Raw genomic sequence first — 26,195 nt, 5'->3', positions numbered from 1 at the left:
CTCTCTCTCTCTCTCTCTCTCTCTCTCTCTCTCTCTCTGCCCTCCCCTCCCACATGCAATCTTTGTCTCTAAAATAAATAAACTTAAAAAAATTGAAACAGAATCTGTAAGTGAATTGCTACACTTTCTCCTACATTGTCTCTGAAAAAAAAATTAGGAAAACTTTAATGCCCTCATTTAAAATTTATTTGAGGTGGGAGTGCCTGGGTAGCTCAGTCAGTTAAGCATCCAACTCGGTTTCGGCTCAGGTCACGATCTCACAGTTAATGGGTTAAGCCACACATGGGGCTCTGCGCTGTCGGTGCAGAGCCTGCTTAGGATTCTCTTTCTCCTTCTCTCTGCACGACCCTTGCTCACTCACTCACTCTCTCTCAAAGTAAATAAACATTTTTAAAAATTATAAATAAATAATATTTGAGGCTATAATTTAATTAGACAAGCATGATGTCAGCAATAGATACAACTGAGTTTGGCAACATTCTAAAGGTTTCATTTGTAATGCTGGCAGTTTTTTAATAACCTCGATGCTACTTAAAACATTAAAATATGACCTCCTTGATATATAGAGCATTATAAGTATTTTCCTAATTTTCAACTATATTTCTTGAGGTAAGTCTTCAATTTAATTACTATTAAATCAATTAATATTGTATAGTGTTAAAATGTGACAGATCATAATTTTATAATGAAGCAACTAAAACACTGTATAAATTATATACTATAATTTAAATATATTGATGAACTGTCGAAATAGAAAGGAATACTCAAAAGCAAAAGATTAAGTGAAAATTGGAAGCCGAAGAGGTAAGCAGATCAAAGAAGCCAGATTTCACCTTAAGGGCATTTGCTTCATCAAAACTTGAAGCTTTGGTGTGGGGAAGAGAAGGCAACACCAAGATTGGCCATAAAGGGAATCTAACTGAAGCTTTTGCTTTTGAAATTGCAAGCAAGAAAGACCATTATCACTTCAATTTAAGATTATGTTAGAAGTCCTAGGGGCGCCTGGGTGGCTCAGTCGGTTAAGCGTCCGACTTCGGCTCAGGTCATGATCTCACGGTCCGTCAGTTCGAGCCCCGCGTCGGGCTCTGGGCTGACCGCTCAGAGCCTGGAGCTTGTTTCAGATTCTGTGTCTCCTTCTCTCTCTCTGCCCCTCCCCTGTTCATGCTCTGTCTCTCTCTGTCTCAAAAATAAATAAACGTTAAAAAAAATTTTTTTAAGAAGTCCTAGCCACAAGGTAATAAAAAGAATTGGAAAGGAAGAAACTACCATTATTTGCAGATGACTCTGTACACAGAACATCAAACAGAATCCAGAGATAAATTAGCATTTAAAGAGAGCTTAACAAGATAACTGGTTTCAAAATCAATACAGAAAAGTCAATTTTATTCTAGTATGTAACAAAAGTAAACAGTGAGAAAAGAAATTTTTAAAAGATAGCATTTACAATAACATATGCCACATAAGTATCTAGGAATAAATTTGACAAAAGATGTACAAGAAAATATCAAACTTTATGAAGGACATTAAAGAAAACTTCACTTTTAATATTTCAAGCTCAGAGATTAGAAGACACTGTAAAATAAAGATAGCAATTCTCCCCCATATTAATTCATAGACCCAATGCAATCGATCAAAATCTCCAAAGCTACTGTTAAGCAAACTGAAAGTCTGCTCTTGAAATTTGTGAAAGAATGCAAAATTTAGGCAATTCACTTTTGAAACAGAGAAGATAGGAGGTTTGCTTTGTCAGATATGAAGATATACCATTAAGCTACAATATTTAAAGGCAGCATAGTATTGCCACAATTAAGACAAAAAGGCCAATGAAAAGAATTAAGAGCTCAAAATAGAACTCACATGTATGCAAACATAATGTAAAACAGAGGATATAACAGAGTAATAGGAAAAGAACAAAATTTTTAATAACTGATTCTCGATTATCTAGCTATCAGATTGTGAATACAAGGAAACTGGATCTCTACTCACACCACACGTAAACAGCCAATTACAGATGGATTTAAGGTCTAACCATAAAAGGCAAATCTATAAACACTTAGGTTATACAGGAGATATACACCAACAGACACAGGGGAAGGTGCCTGAGTTCATTAATGACTAAAGCATAAATTAAAACCACAATGAGATGTCAGTATCTACCCACCAAAATTAGCAAAAATTAACTCTCACAATACCATGGGGTGGCAAGGAGCCCTGAGAACTCTCACACAGTGCTGCCTGCATTTAGCATTATCTACCAATGCTGAACATATATATACACTCTGAACCAGCAGTTCTACTCCTAGGTATAAATCCATCAGGAATATGTACAGATAACCAAAAGGCATGTACATGAATGTGCATAGAATCATTGTTTCTTTAATTGATCAATTTCAATTCTTGAAAAATCTAAATAGCTACATTAGATACACTTTTCCCTTAATTTTTAGGTGACTGAATCTTTTTCCCTTTTTTTTCTTTTTTTACCTGTAATGCAGCCTTGTGTCAGCATTTAAGGGCAGAAAAAAGCAAAAATAGCATTACTTTCTTCAAAGTAAAGCAGCAATTGACTATTATTTGAAATCAAGCAAATTAATCTTAGATTAAATAATCTATTGCTTTTGTACATCACTGAGCTATGTGCACAGGGAGAGATATTAAAAGATATGTAATATTCATTAAATAATTCAGTTTAACCAAATAGTCACAAGTTTCTACAAGTATCATGACCTCTCATTTTAATTAGACACAACTGGTTCCAATTTTTAATAATCTTTCCATGGTAATACCATTAAAACAAGTTACCCAACCCAAAGTGAGTCTAACTTTAAACAAAACACAGAGTTAGCCTTACCTGAGTATAACTGGAAGGAACTAAGTTAAACATGGTTTGGTAGAAAATCTTTCCCTTAATAAATAATGTTTCTCTTTGAATGAATATTAATAACCCATCACCAAAATATGTTCCTTACTTGTATTACTGACATCACTTTAATTTTTTTCCACTGACATCTTTTATGTCAAATCTAGTTCACTGGTATTTTAAATTTTAAAGAAACCATAACAAAAGTTGATTTGACTCAATATCATGGGAACAGATTTCTTAAAGCAATGCTAGAAGGCATATTTTTTTAGGGGAACGTACAAACACAGTGCCCCTCACCACAAATTATACAGTAGAGTTTCCCACATTAGGGGAAATAGCAAGGGTCAGCACATCTGGAGTAAATGGAAAAGCCTTGCCCTAGAAAAACCACCTTTGTGATCATGATATCTCCCCTGCCAGGTAAGTACAGAAGGCATCTTGTCATATACTTGTATTATTAGATTCAACCTCCAATTCTCTCCTTTTATTTTCAGATTACCACACAAAAATATCGCTGACTATATAAGATAAAATTATTGAGTTCCAAGTTAGTTGTATCCAAAGTTCTCCACACACAAAAATAAAAATGTGTCATATTTAAATTTTCATTTTTAAAAACATGTTTTTCAAGTATTAATTTAGCTAAGCTTAGGCATATTAACAAGAAATGCATGTGAAATTCCAATATCACCTGAGGGAGGGCAAGTGCTGCCTTAGATTAACTACAGCTGTAAAGTCTACAATACCAAACATACATGTTGATAAAAGATGTTCTCCATCCCCACCCCACCCCCAACTCCCCCCATCCCCCACCCCACTCATTCTCACTCACAGGCTTTACAGGGAATGGTGATATCCTAACTGAAATTGTAAATATCAGTTTAAATTCTAAGGGCCATTTTTTAGTTAAGGTCCTAAGAGATTGATGTTTTTGCAAACTGGTTCAAGAGCACAGCTTCCAAATATTTTAAAAGAATAATAAAATACATGCCTGACCATCTAAAAACTTTTTACTTTTCACCAAAAAATGAGGAATTTACCCAATTTAATTACTACAGCAACTCATAAGATTTGTTGCAACATGACAGTATCTTGCTGAAACCAATAACTGAACAGTTGTACAAAATGGGAATTCCTCTCCTTGAACTTTTCTCTTCAAGTACCTTTTGTTGAATGGTGGAATGTTTTTGCTCCATCTCTCTTTTCTCCTTTGCTGCATCTACAACCAGTCGATCCAACTATAAAGAGGGAAAGAGAGAAAATTATAGAGACTTAAAAATTAAAAAAAAAAAAAGGTATGATCATTTTTCAAAAACGTACTCTAAGTCAGTCCATTTAAATTTCTTTAAAAAAGCATTTTGGCTGCAACTTTAAAATGGAACTTCTTTCTTTTCTGGTATCAAATCCTTTTTGAGAAGGTCTATAACTCCTCCAGGAAAAATATTTCTAAGAACAGTTGTGGTGCTAAGCAAACGTGACAGGCGGCCTTGTCGAGGGCACAACAGGGATAACATGAACTCCCAGAATAAGGAAGAGTACTCTAGCTGAAGTTGCCTGCAGACCCACTCAGCAATTCCAGTAGTCAGAATCAAAGAAAGAAAGAAGACGCAGTGGTGATTTGTTTTCCCCAAACAGCAAAGAGTAGCAGCTAAGCTAGGGTGGGCCAACTCTCACAAGTTCAGCAGAACACATACTTCCAATCACTCAAAACGCTTCATGTTTTCAAGTTGGCTTCTTAATGTTATGATCAAATCTAAAAGGCTTAAAAAACAAACACACAAAAATCTCACCAGATAAAAGAGAAAGCTAAATAATAATTTTTTAAAATAGTAATAATAATAAAATAGTAATCACTCATATGGTCAGGGCATAAAATCACCACTGTTTAACATTCTTTTTTAAAAGCCCAAAAAACTTATGAAATCATAAAATCTCATTTCCTTCTTGTTCCTCTCCAGCAGAAAAGATGATTTTCCAGTATCATGACAAATGCCCTGGCTTCTTGAACTACTCTGCTGGAATAACAAACAACTGGGTCATAAAATATTATGTGAGTTTACTCTCCTAGACTGTGATGTATGTCATTTCATCTTCGAACCCCCATACCTCTAACTGATTCATGTGGGGTAAATGAAAAAATAAAAATGTAAATATCAACAGGAATAAGGAGAAAGATAAAGTATTAAATGTCCAAATGTTTTCACTGATATCCTTTAGAAACAAAATTGAAAAAAGCCTTTGTAAAAAAAAAAAAAAAAACTACTTGATTCTTTATTCACTCTCTATTACACATGATTTTTATTTTCCTGCCAGAGAATGATTCTGACCACACAATTTTTTTAATTAAAAAAAAAATACTTTTTTAAAGTTTTTCTTTAAATCCCAGTTAACATATAGTGGAATACTAGTTTCAGGTGTACAACTGGCCATAGAATCTTTTTTTTTTTTTAATTTGAGAAAGGGAGAGCACACACAAGCAGGGGAGAGAGGCGGAGGGAGAGAGAGAGAATCTTTTTTAAAAAAAATTTTTTTTAACGTTTTATTTATTTTTGAGACAGAGAGAGAGCATGAATGGGGGAGGGGCAGAGAGAGAGGGAGACACGGAATCGGAAGCAGGCTCCGGGCTCTGAGCCATCAGCCCAGAGCCCGAAGCGGGGCTCGAACTCACGGACCGTGAGATCGTGACCTGAGCCGAAGTCGGACACTTAACCGACTGAGCCACCCAGGCGCCCAGAGAAAGAGCGGGTCTTAAACAGGCTCCATGCTCTGCACAAAGCCCAATGTGGGCCTCAATCCCACAACCGTGGGGTCATGACTTGAGCCGAAATCAAGAGTTGGACACTCGACTGACTGAGCCACTCAGACGCCCCCATACAATCTTAATTATCACTGAATATTAATCAAAACCAAAAGAAAACACACTGAAACAGAACTATCACTACTATACATATTTGATTTAGATGGCAACTATACTACTGCACTTGAGGATCTAATGCATACACGCCTTGGTGACATGTAACATTGATTCAACGCGTAAGGCTTGTACATGTTGCACTAGTCAAATGCCCTCAACATTTTCTTATACTGAATGAATAAAATAACCATTATACCATGGTTTTATAGACTTTAATTGATGGCATATAATATTATTCATTCACTCAGACTGAAGTGAGGTACAAAGTAGACCCTAAGATTCAACTAATACTTGTAAACTTGTGTGAGTGTAACTTCCACAATAGTACTGCAATGCAAGTGATGGTTTTCTGCCTGTCGGACTGGCAGTAAAAGCCTCTGCTACAACCCACCCCACTGCTATTACAGCAGAAAGGGGAAAAATTCACCTCTCTCTGTTGGAGGAGAAATATAAAGGAAAAAAAATCTTTTCACATGGTGGAGGGTTGGAGGAAGTACGAGCTGAGGAGATGTGAAGACTGACAGTCCTGTCTCCTACGTGCTCAGACTGTATCAGGAAGAGAGAGTTTGGAGCACAGCAGGGTGTGCCCCATGCTTCTATTAGTGATGGGCATTAGAAGTTTCACAGGTGCCTATTACTAGCCAGGTGCCCCCAATCCTGTGTCTGGAATCCCTTCTACTCCTACCACATCAGATATCATCACTTCTCTTTCTACTTTTCAACTTCTTCCATTTCCATCTGCTTGTATATAGGTGGAAATCCTACTACCTTAAAATAAAACCTTCCTCCAACTTACAGTCCCCTCTAGCTACTACCTTCTCCCTCCTTTTCCTTCACAATGCAACTTCTGGAAAAATATTCCCTGTTCTTCACTTGTCCATTTCATATTCATAACTACTACCCACTGTAGTTTAGCTCTGCCACTCAGACCCTCTACTCTCACAGAGGTAACAAATAACCTTCTTGCTGCTAGATGCAATAGCCCTAGGTTTACTGGACCTTTTTTCCCATATTTGTACCTACAACCACCCCCTCCTTTCAGAGATGTTCTTTACTTGGCCTGTGCTACCACCGTCTCCTGGGTTCCCACCTCCTCTCTCATCTATGTTCTCATGGAGCTCTCATACTTAACTATCCCTTAAAAATATGCCATTCTTGGGGCACCTGGGTGGCTCAGTCAATTAGGCATCCAACTTTGGCTCAGGTCATGATCTCATGGTTCGTGGGTTCGAGCCTCATGTCGGGCTCTGTGCTGACAGCTCGGAGCCTGGAGCCTACTTCAGATTCTATGTCTCCCTCTCTCTCTGCCCCTGCCCAGCTTGCACTCTGTCTCTTTATCTCTCTCAAAAATAAATTAAGACATAAAAAATAAAATAAAATAAAATAAAATAAATATGTCATTCTTAGGGCCCTGTTTGAAGCCAGATTCTCTTTTCACTCTATACTAGCAGCCCTTGACCATAACATCTTTAAGCATACTGTTCTAGCACTTACATTTTTCAAAACTATCTTTTGAAATACAAAAAGGATTTTGAGATACTTATTAACTCTCCTTGGGTCAATTCACCCACTATTGTGGTTACAATTAGCAATTATATGCTACTGACTCCTTTAATCTAGGTTTTGGTGTTTTGTTTTTTTGTTTTTTTATGAGCTCCAGATATATTCACTTAGATGTCCTATCCTCAAAATTCAACACATTTAAACCTCAACTCATCATGTCCCTCTACCTTCAAATTGGCTATATCTTAAATATCCCTCAAGTCTATTTATTTCTATTACTACATGTTCCTAGTTCCAGATGCAGTCATCTCATAACTGAATTATAAAAAGAAAATCCTAACTGGCCACCTCCAACCAGGCTATATTTTCCACTAGAGTCCATATAGACAACAAAGCTACATGAAAAGTCATGTGAGAACTGAGAGGGGGAAACAGCAAAACTGAAATTAATAAATGTCTAAAATATATAATTATTTAAACTATTCAACTGCAATCCAACTTAATTTTTTTATAAATTATATTTCATGTAGGATGAGGGTGCAACATAAAATTTGACAGAATGTGGCAAGTACCTAGCCTAGGAAACTCTTGCCTTTCTCCCAAGTCTGGGTTACATGTTCCATCTGTATGTTCCTATAACTCTTTCATCCTCTGCTATGTATAGAGACAGCTAGCTGTTTCCCAATAACCATTCTCTCTTTCTTTCTTAATACAACCCCCAAATTCTAGTAGGTCACATGATTATCTGGCATTAAATCTGTATCCCCCATCTTTCCTTGCAGCTAGTGTGACATTAGGATGTACACAGAAGTGACCTCTACAATTTCCAGGAGATATTCAGAAAAAGAGAGAATGCATCTTTCTTTCTCCTCTCCTCTTTCCCGTTAGCTAGAATGTAGGTATGGTGACTAAAGCTTGATCAGCCACTTTGAACCATGAGATAGGATTAAAAAATATAATAAGCCTGCATCCCTGCAAATCAAGCGACCACCATACCAGGACTCTGACTTGACATAGGAGAAATAATACTCCATGCTATTGAAGCTACCATTATTTTCAGGCTTCTAACACATGCAAACAAGCCTAGTCTCAATGTATATTCCCAGACAGGGCACTTAGTACAAAAAGTAATAATAGTCTGGTGACATGTTGGTTTCCTCCAATAGATTAAGTTCTACTTAAGTCTACGTAAGTCTACTTAGAGTTAGGGAACAGTATGGCAACTCATGGCATATGCTCTGCATACCATCCCAACACACATACACACACACACACACACACACACACACAGAGTATTTACTTTTGGTCCATGAATGCAATTCTCGTTATGCTCTTACCTTTTCCTCATTTCCCTAAATTCTATTTTTCATCCTTAACCCCCTGTCCTCAAAAGGTAATACGAACCTATGGGGGGGGGGGGGTGGGAATCACCCAAAAATTGGTACTAATGAATCCAGAAAGCTCACCAATCAGCAAAAAAGAATGTCCCAGAACAAATTAATATAAAGTTCTGCTAAGTTATCAAAAATAATTTGAATACAATGAAATTTCTCTATAATACTGTTATACATATATACAATTCACACGTGTGTATGTATAAAATGAAAAAGTTCCCAAGAGTTCCTTAATCTTAAGATTCTAAAAATTGTATTATTCAAAATAGCAAAATATACATTTTTTGCAAAATAAAAAAGGAGCCCTAACTTCAAATGAAAAATCAGTAGGATTTTTTAATTATCCAAATGTAAGATATGAAAAATAAACTGAGCCACATATACTATGAAACACTTTGTTTTTAAATTTTCTTTTCAACACCCTCATATACTATCTGTAACACTTTTTAAAAATTTTTTTATGTTTCTTTTTTTTTGAGAGAAAGAGAGAGAGAGAGCAAGGGAGGGACAGAGGGAGAGAGAGGGAGAGAAAAATCCCAAGCAGGTTCCACATTATCAGTGCAGAGCCAAATGTGGGGTTCGAACCCACGAACCATGAGATGACCTGAGACGAAATCAAGAGTCAGATGCTTAACCACCTGAGCCACCCAGGTGCCCCAATAGCATAGTTTTAACTTTAATCTTATTTTTGGTTATACACATTTAACCCACACATAAATCATCTGTAGCATCAAACTTCTTTATTAAATAAATGTCATATTTCCCAAAATGCTAAATTTCTTTAAAAGTACAGATCTCAGAGCAAAGGCATCAAAAGAAAAGAAAAAAGAAAAACAAAAGTGGGACTTTATCAAACCAAAAAACTTCTGCAAAGGAAACTATCAACAAAATGAAAAGACAACCTACTGAATGGCAAAATATATTTGCAAATCATATATCTGATATAAATGCCCAAGATATATAAAGAATCCATACAACGCAGTAGCAAAAAGACAAACACTCTGATTTAAAAATGGGCAGAGGATCTGAGGGGACATTTCTCCAAAGGAGCATACAGATGGCCAAAAGGTATATGAAAGGGTGCTCAACATCACTAACCATCACGAAAATGCCAATCAAAACCACAATAAGATAGTACCTCATGCCTGTCAAAATGGCTGTCATCAAAAAGACAAGAAATAAAAAGTGTCGATAAGGATGAAGAGAAAAGTGCACTGCTGGTGGGAATATAAACTGGTGCCGTCACTATGGAAAACAGTATGGAGGTTCCTCAAAAAATTAAAAGCAGAACTACCATATGCAGAAGAAGCAATGTCTCTTCTGGATATGTACCCAAAGTAAACAAAGACACTAATTTGAAAAAATATCTGCATCACTACGTTCGCCACAGCATTATTTACAATAGCCAAGACATGGAAACCCCCTAAGTGTCCATCAATAGAAGAATAAGGGAAATGTGGTGTATATATATACACAAGGGAATACTATTCAGCCATTTTTTAAAAAAAAGGAAATTTTGCCATTTGCAACAACACAGATGGACCTTGAGGGCATTATGCTAAGTGAAGTAAGTCAACAGAAAAAGATAAATACCATATGATCCTACTTATATATGAATCTTAAAAAAAAAAAAAAAAAAAACCTCACAAGATACAACAGACTGGCAGAGGTTGGAGAGGGGGCCGAGTAGACAAAATGGGTGAATGGGGTCAAAAGGTACTCCTGGAAATGTAATGTACAGCATGGTGACTATAGTTAACACTACTGTATTGTATGTTGAAAGTTGCTTAAGAGTAATCTAAAAGTTCTGATCAAAAAAAAATTGTAACTAACTGGAGTTATTTGACTTTTGAGATGGTCATTTGACCTATATTTATATGTATATGTATACATATACACACACACACACACACACACCTCAAATTATTTTATATAGCTGAAACTAATGCAATATTGTATGTCAATTATATCTCAATTAAAAAAAAAATACACAGATATCAGGGGTGCCTGGGTGGCTCAGTCAGTTGAGCGTCCAACTTCGGCACAGATCATGATCTTATTCTTCCTGAGCTTGAGCCCCAGGTCAGGTTTGCTGCCGTCAGTGCAGAGCCTGCTTTGGATCCTCTGTCTTCCTCTCTCTGCCCCTCCCCAACTCTCGTGTACACACGCGCTGTCTCTCTCTCTCTCAAAAATAATAAACATTTTTTAAAAATACAAGTATCAATGTATAATACAGAATCAAGCAATACAGTACAATATTACCTGTGCACCAAGATCCTTCATGTAGGGCCCAAGTTCACTGAATAGATCATATCCTTGATGGAAGAAGGCCAAATGGGCATACATAAAAGATAACATCTAATAAAAGAAAAAAAAAGATTAGCATCTTAAAATCAATTCTTAGATAAATACTCTGAATTTTTTTAAAAATCTTGATCTTATCTAATGTTTAAAAATTATTCCTTTAGAGCCCAAAATATCAAACCTATTTAAAATTGAAATTGGGTCATTTTTCTTAAGAGTATTTCAGAAATATATGTGAAGTGAGAATAAATTTTATTTAAAAGAAATCTCCAAGTGGTTTAAAAATTTAACAATGCCCCAAATTTTAGTTGTTTAGATTATATCCAGATGATCAAGATTCATATAGTAATAATTTAAAGAATCAAGTATTCAATACTTTCACCATCTTCCCAGGTGCATTATAAACTATCTATGTGCCTTTCAACCAAATTCACTGGAAAACTTTAAATTGCAAATAAAACATTAAAAGATTAGAATGGGAAATATGAAGCTCTCAAAATAAAACAATCACACTTTATAACCTGCTAGGATCACTAAGCACAACCCAAAGCAGGGAATGCTAATTTTTTTCTCAAGATACTTAAAGGAGTCAACAGACTTTGCCAATATGGAGGTTTCTGAATATTCATTCCCAATATACAAATATGATGCTAATGGGTTAAGATTTTTTCCAGGTTTTCCTATATTTTACCTATTTGTGAAAGAAAAATCGGCTTTATTTTTATTTATTGTTTTTATATGGGAAGAAATTTAATTCAATCACAATACTGAAAGAATCCTTCAAGCATCCCTCTATGTTAGCAAGATGAGGCATCTATTTAATTTTCTGAAACCTAAAATAGGTCATAAGGTCTTTAACATTCAAGAATGCTTCAAAAGAATTTTTTTAAGAGAAAAGTCAATTAAATAAAACAAACACAAAAGGACAAAGCTCAATAAAAGATTATTCTGGAATTAGGTAACAGTAGTTGTGCAACTTTATGAATATAATAAAAAACAATTATATAAAAAAGAGGGTGAAAGATTAATAGCTACAACTACATAAAACATGCCTACACAGCAAAACACATAAGCCTATTGAAAGGTTAGTGATAAAACTAGAAAAATACAATGGCAAAGGGTAAATAGTCTTAAAATATAAGACATGTTACAAATCAGTATGAAAAAAGATGAACACTCCAACAACCACAACAACAACAACAAAAGAGAAAACATAAGAGGCCAAAAAATATGCAGAAAAAAATTCAAACTCATACACATTTAATACAAACTCATTTGTAGTAAAGAAATGCAAAACTGAACAATGACATGACATTTTCTATCTACCAAATTACAGGTAGAGTGGAAGAAACTAATACCCAGTGTTAGTAATATAGTTCACTTTCACACACTACTAGTGGAAATGTTGTGTAAGTCTTAAAATTTAACATTATTTTTTAAAAGTTTTAATAAATGCTTAAACCCTTTAACTCTTAGCCAAATCTCTTGTCATAATATATCCTAAGGAAATTATGATAATAAGTCATATTGTTTATCAGAATGACCACTAGAATATTTTTAAAGTCAAAAACACGGAAATTACTTTAAAATCCATTCATGGATAAAATTAATTTATGGCATATTCAAGATCAGCAAACTATGACCTGCAAACTATATCCAGCCCCATCATATGTTCTTGGATGGCCTATGAGCTAATGTGGTATTTACATTTATTAATGGTTGAAAGAAAATGAAAAGATGGCATGAAATTCACTACAGGCGAAAATTGTATGAAATTCAAATTTCCATGTCTATAAGAAAAATGTTTTATTAAAACACAGCCATTCTATTCATTTACATATTATCTATGGTTGCTTTATCTCTCTCTCTCTCTCTCTCTCTCTCTCTCTCTCTCTCTCTCTCTATTTCAGAGAGCACACCGCAGGGGAGAGGGTTGGGGGGTGGGGTGGGGAGAGGGTTTGGGGGGGGGGAGAGAGAGAGAGAGAGAGAGAGAGAGAGAGAGAGAGAATCTTAAGCAGACTCCACACTCAGCATGGAGGGCTCGATCCCAAGACCCTGGGATCATGACCTGAGCCAAAATCAAGAGTCAAACACTCAACTGACTGAGCCACCCTGGCGCCCTTATGGTTACTTTCTCATTACAGCATACAGTTAAGTAATTACAACACAGACCACATGGCCCACAAGACCTAACATAGTCACTACCTGGCCCTTCACAAAAAAAGGTTGCCTACCCCTAATATATCCACATGGTAGAATTCTATTTCGCCACAAAAGTCATCGTTAAATAAAAAATATTTAATGACACCTGATGACTTTAGTGTTACTATTGAGAAAAGAAAGTTACAAAACATATGTAGCAATGATTCTTATTTTGTTTAAAAAAAATTAAAAGCCATTTTGGGGGTGCCTAGGTGGCTCAGCCAGTTGAGCATCCGACTTCAGCTCAGGTCATGGTCTCACAGTTCGTGAGTTCAAGCCCCGCATCAGGTTCTGTGTTAACAGCTCAGAGCCTGGAATCTGCTTCAGATTCTGTATATCTCTCTCTCTCCCACTCCCCTGCTCATGCTCTGCCTCTCTCTGTCTCTCAAAAATAAGTAAATGTTGGGGTGCCTGGGTGGCTCAGTCGGTTAAGCGGCCAACTTCAGCTCAGGTCATGATCTCACGGTCCGTGAGTTTGAGCCCTGCGTCAGGCTCTGTGCTGACAGCTCAGAGCCTGGAGCCTGTTTTGGATTCTGTGTCTCCCTCTCTCTGCCCCTCCCCCGTTCATGCTCTGTCTCTCTCTGTCTCAAAAATAAATAAACATTAAAAAAAATTTTTTTAAAAATAAGTAAATGTTTAAAAAAAATTTTTTTTAATTAAAAGCCATTTTAGAATACACATATACACATTCACATACATACATGCACACAGAAAGAGAGGAAAAAAGATACAGAGATATGCCAAGATAATAACAGTGGTTCTCCCTTGGTAGTAAGATTTATAAGGATTTTAATTCTTTTCTTCATACATTTCAGTTTTCAATTTTCTACAATTAACATACATTACTCTCAGTCTGGAAAAGGAAGTGGAAGTAAAGAGTAAGTACAATGTACTTACCTGTAAGCACTATCATAAATATAGAATTTAGGAAAAAGCTTGGTGGGGACAAGGATCAAAGCAATTTAAGTATACCCTTTCAGGGGAAAAGAAAAATAAAACACTTCAGTGAACAAAGAGAGGAAAAATTATTTCTAAGATTCTCGAAATATGAAAAAGTTCAATGCCATACCACTACCACCCCCTGCCCACTTCCTTGATAACTTTAAGACCAAAAATGGTCACATAAAAAAAAAAAAATCACTTTCTCTATGGGTATAGTGGCTCAGGGAAAAAAAACTATTCTCAAATTTCATCCCATTTATTTTCCAACTGCACTCCAAAGAACAAACCAAAAGGCTGATACATCATCAATAATCCTAAGGAAAAATTCTCTAAATGATACTATTTATGCATGCCCTGAATCTGAAATATTTAAACATCTACACTAAGGAGCTCGCAGTGTGTTAATAGAGGAGATACACATAAATAACTATAACGTGAAGGAGACAAAAAAGTGGTTAAGTGGCACATGAGAAATACAAAAAGATCTGTAAAGATTAATTATGAACCTGGAATAAATACATTTACATATATATACACACAAACATATGATGCTGCTTAAATGCTTACATATGTGCATTCAGATCATACCAAAATATTTAAAATGTCATTTCAATAAATATCTTACTGATTTTAGGATTTCTGATCTTCGTTTTGATTGAAGGACATTAATCTGAGGGAAAATACAGTTGGTTAATCACCCAGTTTTTACTTTAAAAACAAATCTACAGTGCAATATTGTAAAATTTGCTTATTCTGAAGTTTAATACTTTTCCAGAATAGTAAATAAAAACAAAGTTCAAGGTTTTTACCCTTTGACCTGCGTTTTGCAAAAACAGTTAAGACAAACATACCAATGAAACTGTCATCCATTGCAGTTCAAAGAAAAACTGGTCATGCTTAAGTCATAAATACTGTAATGATAAAACTGTCACTTTGATAGACCTTTGAATTGCTCAGAATTCCATCTTTTCCCCGTCCTCCTCATCTAACTGTCCATCCCGACCCTTCAACGTGTATCTGTAATACAAATCCTCACTACTTTTACCACCACTACCAACATCATCCTATCTTTTCTAGACTGTTGCAATGGCCTATGAACTAGTCTCTCTATACTTGACTCTTTACAATCCATTCTCCACACAGCAAGCAGAGTGATCTTTTCAAAATATAAATAAGATTATGCTATGTCCAACTTAAAACCTTCCAACTTCCTTCTATCACCTAAGTGGCCCTTTGTGATGACTGCCTCTCTAACCTAGCTTTCTACTACTTTCCCCTTTCTGTGCTCCAACTACAATCCAAAACTACTTCCATCTCAACACCTTCAAACTAGCTGTTCTGTCTTCATGTCATGATCTTCTGCCCAGACACAAGGATACCTCTTACTAATCAGGCCCCAGCTTAAATACTATCTCCTCAAAAACGTCCAAGGTAGGCCCTATATACTAGAGTTGGTATACTCTCTAGTATATCAACCTATTTATTTTCTTCACAGCATTTGTAACTACCTTATATTTTCTTATTTACCTATGTCTTACTCCCAGCTGCATTCCCCAAGTAGTACGTAGTGAGGACTCAATAAATATTTGTTAAATAAATTAATGGACCTTAAATATTTTAAGTAGACTAAACTTACTAAAAGACCAGTAAATTATGAAAGTTACCTTTGTAGTATCTCTCCCAACTCTAGAAAATTCTTAACAAGTATTTTATTTTTATCTGTTACATATCAGCTTAATGAAATTAAATGTTTATACAAAAAAAGAATCATTCATTTTTTGCTATTATTGTCAAAATATTTACAGAATATCTTCCTTTTTAATATGTTCTTCTGCCTGTTGTCTTACAAGATAATTTTAAAGCACTGATCGCAAAACAAAACCACACCAAGAAAAATCCAAATAACTACACTTAACTAACCACTAATTTCCTTTGTATGTGTTTCAAGGCCCATTCAGTTTTGAGAACTAAAATATTAACTTTCAAATGCTCTAAATAAAAGCAGGGGCTGCAGATAACCTATTATTCAAACTTTGAAAAATACCAAACAAAAGTGCCTCTCTTCTATGTATTTTTTTCTGTTTGGCAACAAAAAACAGCATTTACTTGAAAAAAAAGTAAAATCACGTATTTAAGGAAGCTAAAGCATGACAAACTTTATAAATTTGGATACTTATTACTTACTATGCCCTAAAATCGCCACTTAGGCCATATAATGAAATGACACAACAGTTCTCATAAGAAAAATCAAATAATGCAATAGCTATAGAGGAAGCAGGGGTCCTAATGTCAAACTATTTGGATGAACACCACAGAAAATGGAAAATTTATTTTCCAACCACTGGACTAGAGGGAAGGAACACAACCTAGGAATAAAAGACACAGAAATAAATAATTACAATAAATGCAAGTAAGTGCTCTAACAGCAATGAGCATGACAATATTATGGCAGCACAGTGGAAGCAGAGGCAAGAATGATTCATTTTGCCTGGAGAGGTTTGAGTAACTGACCACAGAACAGAGAATAAACTAGTAATGGAGCAGGTAAAAGCAATGCAAGCAAGACCAGTTTTATGAGAACATCTTAATAGTCTAGATAAGAAATAATAAAGTGCTACAGCAAGGGTCAGAAAGAACAGACTTAAGAGATTCACAGAACTTTATAAGGCAGTTTTGGCTGTTAGGTATAGCAGCTGAGAATGAGAATATCTGGTGTAACAACTCTCCACAGGAACTTCTAGGATTGAGCAAAAGGGTGTCGCCATTCAAGTTAAGTAAGGGCAAAAAGACGCCATCTGGAAGAAGACAGTTTTCAGTTGTGAATACAAAAAGAAAGAGGGGCGTCGGAGAAAAATAAATTTTGTCATCTGTACTTAGTGGTAATTCAAGCAAAGAGCATGAGATTATCAGGAAAATCAAAAGGTCAGAAAAGAACAGAACCAAAGATGTAAACCTGAAAAAGAGGTTGAAAAGGTAGGCAAAGGAGAGAAGCTCAACATGGAAACTGAAAAGCAACAGAAGTTGGGAAGATGACCTAAAGTTATTTGAAATAAATTAAGACAAAAGTGTATTTCAAGAAAGAGTGTGGTCTACCATTTCAGTGAAACGCGAGAGGCAAGTTGGTTAAAAATTAAATTCTATCTAATGAGTAAGACCTTAGCGTAAGCCATTTCAGTGGAATCGGATAGGAAGACAGTATTCGTATTACTGCAGAAGTGGGGTGAATGTGAGGTAGGTAATGGGAAATAGGAAATTACAGACCATGCCATTCTAGAGACTTTCATTAATAAACGAATTCACTTCATTTTTTAAAATGTAACTTCCCACTTACTGAATAGAAAATTTTTAAAAATCTTAGTCTTTTTCTACTGTTTTGCAAAGTTATCTAAGGAGGGTTTTTTTAATGTTTTATTTTTGAAAGAGTGTAAGTGCAAGGGGGGGAAGAGGAGGGTAGAGAGAAAGAGGGACAGATGATCTAAAGCGGGCTCCGTGCTGACATCAGAAAGCTGAATGTAAGGCTTGAAGCCACGAATGGAGACATCATGACCTGAGCTGAAGTCGGACACTCAACTGACCGGGCCACCTAGGCACCCCATCTAAGTAGTTTTTAAGCACTAATTTGTATATGGTTACTTATGTATTTTTTTTAAAGAAATGCCCTGTGATCACTATTAAGTCAACAATCTCTGAGGACTCTATTGCTGTTTTGTAAAAGGAGATTTAGAAAAACTAATCCCCTAAGCTTTAGAGCTTTCAACTCATGATACATAGGAAAATATCAAGTACATGTGAAACAATGTATATGTGCCTTCACTTTTCACATCTCTTGAATCCCTTTGGAGACCTATCAAATCCAAATAGATTTCAATTATACATAGGACCAGAAGATCACCAGGCAACTTACCAAACACTGATCTCTAGTTTTAAAAAACACCACATTTTTGGGGCGCCTGGGTGGCTCAGTCGGTTGAGCATCTGACTTCGGCTCGGGTCATGATCTCACAGCTCGTGAGTCCGAGCCCCGCATAGGGCTTTGTGCTGACAGCTCGGAGCCTGGAACCTGTTTCAGATTCTGTCTCCCTCTCTCTCTGCCCCTAACCCACTCACATTCTGTCTCTGTCTCTCTCAAAAATAAATAACCATTAAAAAAAAATTTTAAACACCATATTTTTTCTCATATTTACATTATGGTAAATATGAGAACAGTGTTTCTAGAAATATTTTTCATTTGGCAACATAGTAAGCCTTAGTACTTCTAGGAATCTACTCTAAAGAAACAATCAGAAATGTGGCAAAAGATTTATATACAAAGATGTTATTATTATTTATAATTATTGAAAGCTACATTTTCACTATTTCCAGTAAAAACTGGCAACACTATATCTGATAATCAGATACTAACTAAATTGACACAGTAATTCCACAGAATAAAACATAGCAATTAAAAATGCTTTTTAGAACATTTAAAAATGAGAGAAGTATCATGTTAAGTGAAAAGGTGAAGAAATCCAAACCAAAGGTGTACACATGTACACACATAAATATATGCACAGAGATATACAGACAAGTGAAAAGTTTTCACAAAAGATCATGGTTTGATTTTAAACTCAAAGAAACATTATTAATTGTCCTTTCAATGCCATCATTCAAAAGTAAGGACGTGTTTAGTAAGCATTTTTTGAAAACACATAATAAATATACCTGAAGTACATAGTCGAGGGCTATATGTCGAAAACATTTTCTTGTTGCTGTCAAAATGTTTGTGGCTTCCTCAACTTCGTGCTGTTTGTTTCTTTGTACTTGAGCATTTTTTACTAATGCATTTTCTTTTTCTTCACTGACTTTTTCAAATTGCTTCTTGGCATCTTTGAATTTTCTAAGGTCTCTAAAAAATAAAAATAGTGAAATTTTCATAAATCCAATTATGGGTGGTCTACAAACCACACTTTAAGAAATATCATTCATTTCTTGTTGAGGAAAATTACTGGATCAAGGGCATGAATATATTCTTAAAACACACACTGATACAATCCTTTGTAAAACAACTGTGTACCCGTAAAGAGTAACAGTTTCCATTCAGTATTCCAAAAATCCAAAACCCTTGATTAATGATCTTAGATAAATACATGATATCCCTTCATTTTTTTCTACCAGAGAATTAGGCAAAATGACTTGAAGACAAACAATTTAAAAATGATAATAAAGTGTATGTGAAAAAGGCTTTAAACTCTTTGTTAAGAAGCCATAAATTTTCATGTATACATTCTATAAGGACATTCTGAACATTAGTCTATTATTTGCAAAGAATCTGCAAGACGTCACTAACGAAACAATAAATTCCAACCTACTAAATGGCAGTGCACTATGTTCATGAGATCTGCCACTATCTACAGCTTATAACATCTGCCATTTATCCTGAATACTATATCGTAACCAATGTTATCTGTAATTTTATATATTCTTGGTCAGGAATTAAAAGAGAAAAACTGATTAATGTGGGAAAGGAAAATGTTCCTATCTAGAAAATTTGGATGTCTTTTATTTCTAGTTTCATTTTATTTCACATATAGAATGGGATGAATGTGACATAAAAGGCTCACATGTGGCAAAACAACATGCACTTTCCTGACTCATTTTCATATATTCCATTATCTTCTCTCCAAAGAAAATACCATATTGAGACAAAGGAAAACTTAGTCTTAACTATAATAACTAATAGCATTTCAATCACTTTTGGGGTCTGCTTTGATTTTGAAAGGCCATTAAATTATTTCTTTTATTTTTTAATCTATAACAATCCTAGTTATGTATCCTGAATATAAATTTCATAATATAAATGATTCACTGAAAGGCATAAAGTCTGATTCCTTTACAGAGTAGCTCAGGAAAAAAATGCAATATATATTTCACAAAGCAAAAAAGCAAACAAAAACTCCAAAATTTTCAATAAATCATGGTCCATAAAATTCCTCTCAAAAGATACCAACTCCCAGATGTGATCATTCACTGGTTACTTTTCTTTTCACTGTAATTGACTTACTCTTTAACAAAGTTCTGAAGCTGTGCTTTAATTGATCTCTGAGTTTGGTCAAATAGGATCTAAAAGATAAAATGTAACATTAAACAATTAGAAAAGTAAACAAAAAAATAATTTTCATGTAGATTGGTAAGTAATACATCTTTCCACTATTACTCCAATTCTAATAACACCTATATTTCTTATTGAAGACCAACTAAAAAAGTAAGGATTTAAAAAAGAAACTGAAACCGATTTTTAAGCCAGTTTCATCTAAAAAATAAAATTATTTTTATTTACAGAGAAAATCACATCTGCATTAACATTTAAATACAATGTTCAAATAATAGAGTGATTTATTTCCTTGATTTTAATTCAAGCTTTGACAAATAACCTAAAAAGTAATATGAAGTCTACTTCATTTACTACAGGAATTTCTTACTTTAACATATCAAAACATACTAAGTAAAAACAACTCCAGAACTGCTTCATATCATCTTAGTTAGAGGTTATTCAACAGGGAAAATGTAGGGATTTCAATGTTTTACATTCTTAATTCAAGTAAACATTATATGGCCCTTTGGGTTCAATGATTGCTAAGATTAGAGACAAGAATAAAATTTTACTCCTCGTGACAATATTTTGCCCCATTTAAATGATACCACATATTAAACTCTAGTAGCTCCATGTGTGGGCAATTTCACTGGGCTTGTCATGGAAACTCCAAATACTTCTATAATTAACAGATACATTTCATTCAATAATTAACAGATACACTTCATTCAGAGTTGGAAACAGATGTCAGATGAACAGACACAAAAATCAATATTCAAAACAAAAAGAAAATCCTGTGTTCTCCTACTTATTAAAAACAATACCAATTTCACTCTCTCTGAAATCTTGCTACTAGCAAAGTCTCATGTTCTTGCCTAAATACCAAACACACCACACACACACACACACACACACACACACACACACACACACACACACCTGGATTGAGTACTAAAGGTTTAAAAATCTGACAATTTACTTCCAGAGAGAAAAAATTATTTTCTGTACTATGTTAAACTATTAAACCCAAATTAAGCAGAAGAAAGGAAATAATAAAGGTAAGACTGGAAGTCAGCTACATAGAAAACAGAAACTCAACAGCCAAAACTCAATGAAACCAAAAGCTAGTTCTTTCAGAAGATCTATAAAGTTGATAAATCTCCCATCAAAGTGATCAAGAAAAATTTTTAAAACACAAATTTCCAATGTCAAGAAGGACAAAGATGACATTACCACAGATTCTACAGCTATTAAAAAAGGATAATCAGGAGAATTGGGGAACAATTTTAGGCCTATAAATTCAATAGAGATGGGCTAATTCTTTGAAAAACAAAACTACCAAAGTTCACTCAATAAGAAATCAATAACCTAAACAGAAACAAAGAAATAGAATCTATAGTTAAAAGCCTCCCATAGCCTATAAAGTTAAAGCTATATTTACATAAAACCTAGCAATCCCATTCCTAGGTATTTGCCCAAGAAAAAAGAAAACTTAGAGTTACACCAAAACCTGTATGCAAATGTTTATAGCAGTGCAATTCCTAAGTGCCTCAAACTAGAAGCAATCTAAATGTCCTTGAAGAAGTAAGCTATGGTACATCACACAATAGAATACTACTCAGCAATAAAAAAGAGCAACTATTAATACATACAACAACATAGATGAATTTCAATAGATTTTGCTAAGTAAAATAAGTCATATTCAAAAGGCTACAAGCTATATGATTTGATTTACAGGACACCCAGGAAAAGATATGACTATAGGGATGGAGAACAAATCAGTAATTACTAGTGGTAAGGGGTAGGAGGAAGGGTACTACAAAGGCATAACATAAGGCTATTTTTAGGGTTACTGGAACAGTCATGCATATAGATTGTGGTATGGAGATCCAACTGTATGCATGTGTCAAAATTCATAAAGCTAACTATATTAGTTAGTATCCTTCCAGAACTAGAACAAATGATCCTATTGTATGGAACCACAAAAGACCCCAAAGAGCCAAAGTAATCTTGCAAAACAAAAACAAAAACAAAAACAAACAAAAAACAGAACAAAATTGGAGGCATCATACTATACTACAAAGCTATAGTACTCAAAACAGTATGGTACTAGCATGGAAACAGACACCTAGATCATGGAACAGAATAAAGAGCCCAGAAATAACTTCACACTTATATAGTCAATTAATCTACGACAAAGGAGGCAAGAACATACAATGGGGAAAATACAGTCTCTTTAATACATGATTGGGAAAACTGGACAGCTACATGCAAAAGAATGAAACTGGACCACTTTCTTGCACCATACACAAAAATAAACTCAAAACAGATTAAAGACCTAAATGTGAGACCTGAAACCTTATGCATCCTAAAAGAATACATAGGCAGTAAATTCTTGGACATTGGCCTTAGTATTTTTCCTAATCTATCTCCCCAGGCAAAGGAAACAAAAGAAAAATAAACAATTGGGACTACATCAAACTAAAAAGGTTTTGCACGGTGAAAGAAACCATCAATAAAATAAAAAGGCAATATACTGAATGGGAGAAGATACTTGCAAATGATATAGTTGATAAAGGGTTAATACCCCAAATATATAAAGAACTCATACACCAAACAATCTGATTTAAAAATTGGCAGAGGACTTGGGTAGACTTTTTTCCAAAGAAAACATACAAATGGCCAAGAGACACATGAAAAGATGCTCAACATCATTTATCATCAGGGAAATGCAAATCAAAACTACAATGAGATATCACCTCACACAACTCAGAATGGCTAGTATCAAAAAGACAAAAAAGAGTAAGTGTTAGTGAGGATGTGGAGACAAGAGAATCCTCAATATCCCTCATGACCACATATGTAAAAATTCTTAATATGTAATAATGATATACAATAACAACACATAAAAAGAACAATATACCATGACAATTGGGATTTATTCTGGGAATGCAAGATGGATTTAACATTAAAAAGTCAATGAATATAATTTACCATGATAACAAACTAAAACAGAAAAACTGTATGAGCATCTCAATAGAGACCAAAAAGCATTTGACAAAATTCAACACCCATTCCTGATAAAAACTCTCAGGAATCCAGGAATAAAAGGGAACTTCCTCAAACTAATAAAGAGCACATACAAAAAATGTACAGCTAACATATTCAGTGGTGAAAGGCTTCTTAATGGCAACACTCAAGAACAAGGCAAGAATATCTGCTCTCATCACTTCTATTCAACATTCTACTAGAGACCCTAGCAAGGCAATCAAGCAAGAAAAATGAAAAAAGGGGGACATATTAGAACGGAAGAATACAAAGCTATCTTTATCTACAGATGATATGATTGAGATAATACTATGGAATTTACATAAAAGTCTACCAGAACTAACAAGCATATTTAGCAAGGCCACAGGAACAAAGTCAAAATACAAAAATCAGTGATATTTCTATATACCAGCAACAACTTAGAAAGTGAACTTTTAAAAAGCCTGGGTGGGTGGCTCAGTCGGTTAAGTGTCCAACTTTGGCTCAGGTCATGATCTTGCGGTTTGAGCTGAGCCCCACGCTGGGCTCCCTGCTGTCAGCACAGAGCCCGCTTCAGATCCTCTGTCCCCCTCTCTCTGCCTCTCCCCTGCGTACACTCTGTCTTTCAAAAATAAACACTGGAAAAAAATATATCATTTACAGTAGCATCAAAAAATAGGAAATGCTGGGGTACCCAGGTGGCCCAGTCAGTTAAAAATCGGACTCTTGATCTCAGCTCAGGTCATGATCTCATGGTTTGTGGGTTCAAGCCCCACATCAGGCTCTGCACTCTCCCTCTCTCTCTGCCTCTACCCCACTCGTGCTCACTCTCTCTCTCTCTCAAAATAAACAAATTAAAAAAAAATTTAATAGGAAATGCTTAGGGATACATACGTAAGACTTGTACAGTGAAAACTACAAAACATTACCAAGAGAAATTAAGGAAAACTTAAGTAAATAGAGAGATATACTGTGTTCTTGGATTCAAAGACTGATTATTAGTAAGATGTCCATTCTCACCAAATGGATCCATACATTCAATACAATCCCACTCCAAATCCCAGTAAGGCTTTCTGTAGAAGCTAAAAATTTGATTCTAAAACTTATATGAAAATGTAAAAGACCTAGAATAGCCAATTTTGAAAAAAAGGAATAAAGCTGGAATACCTATACTACCTGATTTCAAGACTTACTATGAAAGCTACAGTAATTAAGGCTATTGTGGTATTAGAATAAAGACAGGCAAAAAGATCAATGAAATAAGACAGAGCCCAAAACTGACCCACACATTTTTTTAGACAAAAAGTACCAACGGTGCAGTACCAAGTGGTGGTATAGTGGTGAACACAGCTGCCTTCAAAAAGGTGCCAATAGGGAAAAACCATTTTGAGCAAATGGTGTTACAACAAACAACTGAAGAGCCATAGCCTGGAAAAAAAAAAAAAAGGAACTTTGACCCTTACCATGCAAACATATAGAAAAAGTAACTCAGAGTGGATCACAAATCTAAACATAAACTAGGCAAACATTTCTTGGTAGAATACAAAAAGAAAACATAAAATAAAAAAGTCAATAAACTGATTTAATCAAAATTAAAAGCTATAGCTTTTCAGAAGATACTGTCATAAAAATGGAAAAGACAAGCCAAGGCCTCAGAGAAAGTATCTGCAAAACATTTATCTGGCAAAAGACATTTCTGCAATACAGAAAGAACTCTTATAACTAAGTAATAATAAGATAAGCAATGCAAAAAAGTTTAATGGGCAAAAGAGCTGACATTTCACCAAAGAAGATACATTGACAGAAAAACACACAAAAACACACTGAGCATCATTAACTATTAAGAAAATGCAAATTAGGGGCACCTGGGTGGATCAGTCAGTTGGGCCTCCAACTCTTGATTCTGGCTCAAGTCATGATCTCACAGTTTGTTAGATCAAGCCCCACATTGTGCTCTGTGCTAAGAGCACAGAGCCTGCTTGGGATTCTCTCTCTGCCCTTCCCTTGCTCACACGCACTCTCTCAAAATAAGTAAACTAAAAAAAAAAAACTCCCTATCTTGGAATTGGATCTCTCTCAAAATAAATAAACTTAAAAAAAAAAAAATGCAAATTAAAACCATGATGAATTTAAAAAGAGTGGCCATACCAAGTGTTGTTGATCATGTGAAGCATCTAGAACTCTTGTACATGGCTGCTGTAAAGTGATACAGTCAACTTTGGAAAATAATTTCTAAATTTTGGGAGGTTTTCTTTAATTTCTTTGAAGTTAAATATTTTTAGAAATTTAAAGGTTATGGGTACTCTGTACTGTAACTATTCTGTAAGTCTAAGAGTATCTGAAAATAAAGATTTTTAAAAATTTTTAGAAATTTAATATATGAATATTAACATTATTATTATTATAAACAGTAAGTTCTTTTTTCTTTCCTTTATTTTCTTTGCAATATTTTATAGTCTTCACTATACACACAGTTTTGTAAAAAGTTAAATATAATCCTACCTTATGTATGAACTAGCCACTCCTGGCTATTCACACAAGAGAAATAAATGCATATATGTATACAAACTTTTACATATATTTTTGTAAGCAACTTTATTTGTAATAGCCAAAGCCCAGAAACAACTCAAATGTTCATTGTGGTGGCTTTAAAATATGTCCACAAATTCTTTGACACTCCTCCCTTCAAAAATGGAGCCTGATCACCTTGAGAGCAGGCTGGTCATAGCGACTTACTTCTAACAAATGGTAATATGGAGGACGTGGCAATGTATGCCTTCTAAGACTAAGTCATGAAAAGCAATGTAGCTTTTTCTTTGTCCTTGCTCTTGTGCTCTTGGATCCCCTGTTTGGGGAGTAACCAGATTCCATGTACTAAGGACACTCAAGCAGCCGAGGGACAAGGCTCCCTGGCGAGGAACTGAGGCCTGGATCCAACAGCCACACACACTTCCTATCTCGGAATTGGATCCTCCA

At 34.9% G+C, this 26,195-nt stretch overlaps 1 protein-coding gene and 1 non-coding gene across 5 annotated transcripts in view; both read right to left on the bottom strand.

Annotated features, from left to right (window-relative positions):
- ACAP2 (ArfGAP with coiled-coil, ankyrin repeat and PH domains 2) overlaps positions 1-26,195 on the bottom strand; it is a 155,515-nt gene that overhangs the window by 43,491 nt on the left and 85,829 nt on the right. For all 4 annotated transcript variants that reach the window (XM_042955585.1, XM_042955587.1, XM_042955584.1 and 1 more), the window contains 5 exons: positions 20,163-20,221; positions 18,824-19,007; positions 14,748-14,792; positions 10,937-11,032; positions 4,027-4,101 (listed from right to left, as the gene is read on the bottom strand). In XM_042955585.1, coding sequence (XP_042811519.1) covers positions 4,027-4,101; positions 10,937-11,032; positions 14,748-14,792; positions 18,824-19,007; positions 20,163-20,221 — 459 coding nt within the window. The remainder of the gene's footprint in view (positions 1-4,026; positions 4,102-10,936; positions 11,033-14,747; positions 14,793-18,823; positions 19,008-20,162; positions 20,222-26,195) is intronic.
- Positions 3,130-3,291, bottom strand: LOC122199069. The gene has a single exon (XR_006193337.1). It is a non-coding gene; the product is annotated as a U1 spliceosomal RNA (small nuclear RNA).

Source organism: Panthera leo, chromosome C2 (assembly GCF_018350215.1).
Source record: "Panthera leo isolate Ple1 chromosome C2, P.leo_Ple1_pat1.1, whole genome shotgun sequence".
NCBI lineage: Eukaryota > Metazoa > Chordata > Mammalia > Carnivora > Felidae > Panthera > Panthera leo.
This window is presented reverse-complemented; position numbering and strand designations above follow the sequence as displayed.